At 37.9% G+C, this 5,501-nt stretch overlaps 1 protein-coding gene across 2 annotated transcripts in view; it reads right to left on the minus strand.

Moving 5' to 3' along the window:
• piwil1 (piwi-like RNA-mediated gene silencing 1) overlaps positions 1 to 4,990 on the minus strand; it is a 12,090-nt gene extending 7,100 nt beyond the window's left edge. Inside the window, exons 1-8 of one of the 2 annotated variants that reach the window (XM_016531818.1) lie at positions 4,934 to 4,990; positions 3,637 to 3,749; positions 3,446 to 3,557; positions 3,215 to 3,343; positions 1,672 to 1,886; positions 1,444 to 1,565; positions 1,282 to 1,362; positions 1,001 to 1,198 (exon numbers count right to left, since the gene is read on the minus strand). In XM_016531818.1, coding sequence (XP_016387304.1) covers positions 1,001 to 1,198; positions 1,282 to 1,362; positions 1,444 to 1,565; positions 1,672 to 1,886; positions 3,215 to 3,343; positions 3,446 to 3,557; positions 3,637 to 3,705 — 926 coding nt within the window. In that variant the 5' untranslated portion in view covers positions 3,706 to 3,749; positions 4,934 to 4,990. Of the gene's footprint in view, positions 1 to 1,000; positions 1,199 to 1,281; positions 1,363 to 1,443; positions 1,566 to 1,671; positions 1,887 to 3,214; positions 3,344 to 3,445; positions 3,558 to 3,636; positions 4,252 to 4,933 lie in introns of those variants that run through there. The other variant, XM_016531820.1, reaches the window with a different exon arrangement.
• Between the last annotated feature and the right edge of the window lie 511 nt (positions 4,991 to 5,501).

The following is a 5,501-nucleotide window of genomic DNA, read 5'->3' on the forward strand; positions in this document are numbered from 1 at the left end:
ACAGAACAACAGTAAAATTACAATAATAACATTTATTAATGTTGATGGAGTTCTTGCTTCTCAGCTTTTATTTTTTTTTTATACAACCACCCCCCTTCCTCTTCTCATCGAAGACATGCGATGCAGTACTAAACAGTAGAGGTCTACACGGGTCCAAAAATTCGTACCCGAACCCGAAGAGACCCGTAAATGTGGACCCGAACCCCGGCCGGGAAGACACAGAACCGACTGGACCCGATTGGCAAATATTCCACAGCAAATTGCTATTAACAAGTCGATAAACAAGTTGCGAAAATTAAACTTTTATTTGCTATCATCTCTGTGATCTCTGAGCAGAGTCTGAGCAAAAATTTTAGATATAACAAGACGGTACATTCATAATATTATAAAAAATATATTAATAACTCACATCACTCGATTCTGATAACGGCCGGGTGTTATCCGAGTCCGATCGACTCGGGTATTACACACAATGTTAAACAGACCCGGGACCCAAAGTAATAGATTGGGACCCAACCCGGACCCAGCAGACCATTTAAAATATAGCCCCGAACCCGTACGGATCCCGGGTCCTCAGGTCTCGGGTCCACCGTGTAGACCTCTACTAAACAGTCTCTCGCTGTCGGTGCTTGTAATCATTTTTACGTCTTTCTCGGACACTTTTAAATGTTTCCACCTTGCCGTCATGTTTGCTGCTTTTAGCGCGCGCCTCTATTTAATAGCTTTACACGTAATTGTTCGGTACAATTTATTCGGTCTTTTCACTTATTCGGCCGAACACCGAAAGAGCTTTTTTTTTGTTGCTATTTTCGGTTGCCGAACATTCGGTGCATCCCTAATTATTTTATATGATAATTATTTCACAATATTACTGTTTTACTATAATATTGCAATCGAATAAATGCAAGTGAGCATAAGAGACCTTAAAAAACAACAAATCTTACCAACCCCCAACTTTTGAACAGCAGTGTCCATGTGTGTAAATGTGTGCTCATTTTACTTAGTCAGAATGATCAGGCCCACAAGCTCCTTGGTGCAGGCTTCAGGGAAGCGCTGGTCTCCACATTGCTGCCTCAGACTATACATGAAGTCAAGGACAGTCTCACTGCGTAGAACCTTGTGACTCACATCGGAGCACAGCATGATGCTGGACTCGTACTGAAGGATGGTGGTCATGAATCCAGGCCAAATCGTCAGCCTGCAAACAGATTTAGACAGGCTCCAATGTTCAATCACTTTTCAACAGAAGGTAAATGTCACACAACACATTTGTTTCAAAACCTGTGCTGGGGGATGTTGAACGGATCATCAGGGTTGTAGTAATGACGTCCGATTTGCTGCATGTTTAGTATCCTCAGAATTCTACAACACAAAATAAACAGGGTTATAAATTAATTACCTTGTAAATACCACTATTTCAAACAGAGTGCTATCTGTGATTACCTCCTGAAGAGGATGTTATAAAACTGCAAGCACACAGGAGAGGATGGCGGGAGCTCGTTGGTCAGCGTAACCGTGATCTCAACCTTCTCTCCGTTTCTAGTCTCACTGCACAGAACTGTCTCCTACATATAAAGCAATTTATCACTGACAACCATATCAAATCCACACTCCAAAGCCTCACTTAAGAGACACTGAAATTATGAGCACTTTGAGGATCTGAAAACATACAGTATTGTGCAGTTTGTTAGGGAGGAAGAGAATGGCTCCATCAAAAGTGTGTGCTTTTCCCAGAGTCTCCTCGTGCTGGAAAAGCAAAGCCGAGCGCAGACGTCGGGACTCCATAGGTGGCTTGAAGTCCACGTGGTACTGATACAAAGCCCACAGAGGTCGTGAAAGCAGACGCATGAAATTGGCCCTCAGCTCAATGGCAGTGCCTGAAACACCTGTGGTGACAGGAAGAGTGTCAAGTCTAACATTGCTACAACATTAGAACACGGATGTGGGAAACGTACACTACCGATTAAAAGTTTGGGGTCAAAAAAACTTTAATAGCATTTGAAACAAGTCTCTAATGCTCACCAAGGCTGCATTCATTTGTTGCAGTTAAAACTAACATTTGTGAAAAATTACTACAATTTAACATGTATCTTTTTAATGTAATACATCTTAAGTTGTAATTTATTGCTGTGATATAAAGCGGAATTTTCAGCGGCCATTACTTCAGTCTTCAGTGTCACATGATCCTTCAGAAATCATTCTAATATGCTGATTTGTGCCGAAATAGTTTTTCTGGCTTTGGAATATAAATCGCAGCACGTTTCAGATGAAAAAACGCGACTTCTATTTCTGAAAATATCAGTTAGGAGATTTATAACGAGTGGTTCCCTGCATTATTACAGCAAAGCGCGTGATTACAGTACTAAGCCGCTGCAATTGAGCAGCTCTAATGCTATTAAATTAAAGATGATGTACCATAGAGCAAAAAAATGAACAGTAAAAGTAACAAAAACTTGTAAAATACATTTTTTAGTTTAACTATTTTTTTTAATTTATTTGTAGTAAACCCATGTTTAATTTTAATAAAGGTACATCTGTAATTAAAACATTATGTAATTGAGTGCAGAAATGAATGCGAGTAATCTTACCTGACGCTGATATTACAATAGCCAGTCTTAACAGTTTACGTGATCTGGCTCTTGATTTTATTATTTTATTATTTTTTTTTTTTTCTTTGCCGGGAAGCAAATATATCAAACATGCGCGCGGTAAGAGCATCTACAGTAATTCACGTTGGCCAAAACACACAAGGAAACGCGTTGTGAAAAAAATATCGCCGGCAATCACAGACATTCGCATTCGGACGGGATTAGTTTTCTCAGAGGATCACTGAGTTTGCTGAAAAACAGTAGGTAATTTGCTCTGGAATTATTACAGGGGTTGTGTGAGAAAAACACAAACGTGGCAGATTTGGACGGGTTTAAAATCATCAAGTACGTCTGTGAAACACAAATTTCTCTAACGACCCCCTGTAAAACTAGTCCCGCCCGAATAGGGCTTTTGATTAATATAGAAAATGTAAAAGAATATTTGTTTTTGAACATTGAATTTCTGTCACAGATTTGTCTTTAACAAATACTCCCACTTAAAGTGTCTAACTTAATACAATTAATAATCAAATCAAAACTGGAAATCAAGAAGCCAGGGCCACTACCCAGCCAAAACAATTGCAAAAGAGCAAAAATCAAGTCTTGCTTATTAAATATGGTGTTACCTGTTTTGGACTCTTTCACATGTTCCATTAACTGGCGAGTGTGGACACCAGAATCATGGAAATCTCTTCTGCGTCCACCTCTTTCCCCAATCTTTACCTGCTGAAAGCCTGCAGAAATCTGCATCATCGCTACAGGGAGAAAATAAGCAAAAGAGTGAGAAATGGGATGAGGGAATATCATCATAGCATACATGCAACAGTATTCCCACTTGCTGCTCTAAATGCACTTACCTTCTTCAGACATGGCTCCAGGAGCAGGTTTCTGTCTCCCTCTCCCCACCAGCTGTCCTTCAGGTGGAGTGGGCATAACAGGCTTTGCGGCCTCTTGTGATACAGATGGTTGCTGCAGGGGAATTATAAAAATAATACGTTTATTTCCATAAAGTTTTATCATATTACTCTTAATATAAATATAAACTCACCACGCCAGGAGCAGCAGGCTCCTGACCGCGACCTCTGCCTCTGGATCTCGCTCTTGCTCGTCCCGTCATATTGGTGCTTCTTTTCAAATGCTTTGGTTTGCCAATTCAAAGTACTGTACACAAGTTAAGGTTACAACATACAGAATGGCCACGTTTTCAGTATACTTTTTATTTAGCATTTTTTTCAGTTTTTTCTTCTGTGGTAAACACAACTATGTTTGACAGAATGACAGCCTCAATCACCATACTTTCATTGACTGAACAAGTGATTCAATGGACGCGTGCCTATAATATTTAATCTTGTATGGAAGAAAGATAAACAAATCTGAAAGGACACCAGAGTGAGGAAATTTGACTTTTTTTGTGTTAACTATGACTTTAAAGTTATTTCATGGCCAACCGGGAGATAAATGCTTAACGTAATTTGCCACGAACAATGAGCTTTATATATGAAAATGTATAAAATGTCTGAAATGTTGAGAAATCTTACTATACGGAGCAGTAAAACATGACTGACCCATGTTCTTCACGTGTATGGCGCGCAACGGACACGTGAGGGTTATTCAAATTCCAAGGGTCTAGTAATTATACATTAAACCCAGTTTAAATTGACATTTTTTTAAATACAAAATGTGTTTTTTTAACGAAACAGTTTTTTATCTACATTAAAAAAATGCACTTTCTTTATAAAGTTTTTATGAGTTTTCTGACAAGTGTGCACTTGACACGTGCAAATGATTAACGTTAGGCCTACAAAATACATTAAGGGATAATCGTAAATATGAATGTAAATGTCATACATTGTTACAGTGTGACATTTTGAGAAACAATAGCAACCATATTACTTAATTGCATTACTAAAGATTAAATTTGTTAATTGTGTCCCGTTAGTGATAATAAGCACGTGTTTGGTGCGCCAGGCCCTGGTGTCTGTAACAAAGTTCTAAAATTCTGTCTGCTAAGATAGAACAAAGTTTAAAAGCTTACTTAAATGGCTCGAAATATATATATATATATATATATATATATATATAAATCTGTCTTAAATACTCAAGGAAAGTGCTTTGTCATCGTGTACATAATAGTGAAACTGATATACGTCAGTTAATGACTTAATTGGCCAACAGTAACCAGAAAATGACACTTAATTTTGTGGTTTAAGACATTTTACACGGTATTTCCATTGTTTATAACATAAGAAACAATTTCACAACTATCAGGAGCAATCAAATAACTAATTATATATGTATAATAAAGTCGATGAAAACTTAGAAATCGACGACCAACTCTCACTTACCCTTGTCTCGACAAGCGCCAAATGACACTCAATTAATTCCCGAGTCCCTACTGGCCGTTACCCCGATTTCTTCTGTATCCCTCCGCTGCTAAATATATTTATCATCTAGTTTGGTTAATATTTTTCAGAATAATTAATTCCTTACCGTCTTTTCAAGTCGTAATTACTTATTTTGATCGAAAAGCTTGTTGAAAATGGAATGGAAAAAGGTTGTTGAAGAAAACTATTTTATTTGGAAGGATACGAAACTACCTGTTACGGGGGGTCACCTGGCCCTGTTGACTCATTTTATTATAATGATAGACGTTCACCACCAGATGGCGCTCAAATACACAAAACACAACTGATTGTTCCTAGTCAACACAGAGGGAGAGACACGTTGTTAATAACAATAAATGTTGCTCACAATAATATTTAAATTTCTGAGACGTCCTTAAATATCTTGGGGTGGTTCAGTAACGAAACTTTCTAATTCAAGTTTCCTATTAGAAGTGGAAAACATTAATGGATGATTTACTTAAGACGAATTTCATGTAGGCTATTATTATTTACTGACCAATAAGCAGAG

This window comes from Sinocyclocheilus rhinocerous, unplaced genomic scaffold (genome assembly GCF_001515625.1).
Source record: "Sinocyclocheilus rhinocerous isolate Xijiao unplaced genomic scaffold, SAMN03320098_v1.1 scaffold2199, whole genome shotgun sequence".
Lineage (NCBI taxonomy): Eukaryota > Metazoa > Chordata > Actinopteri > Cypriniformes > Cyprinidae > Sinocyclocheilus > Sinocyclocheilus rhinocerous.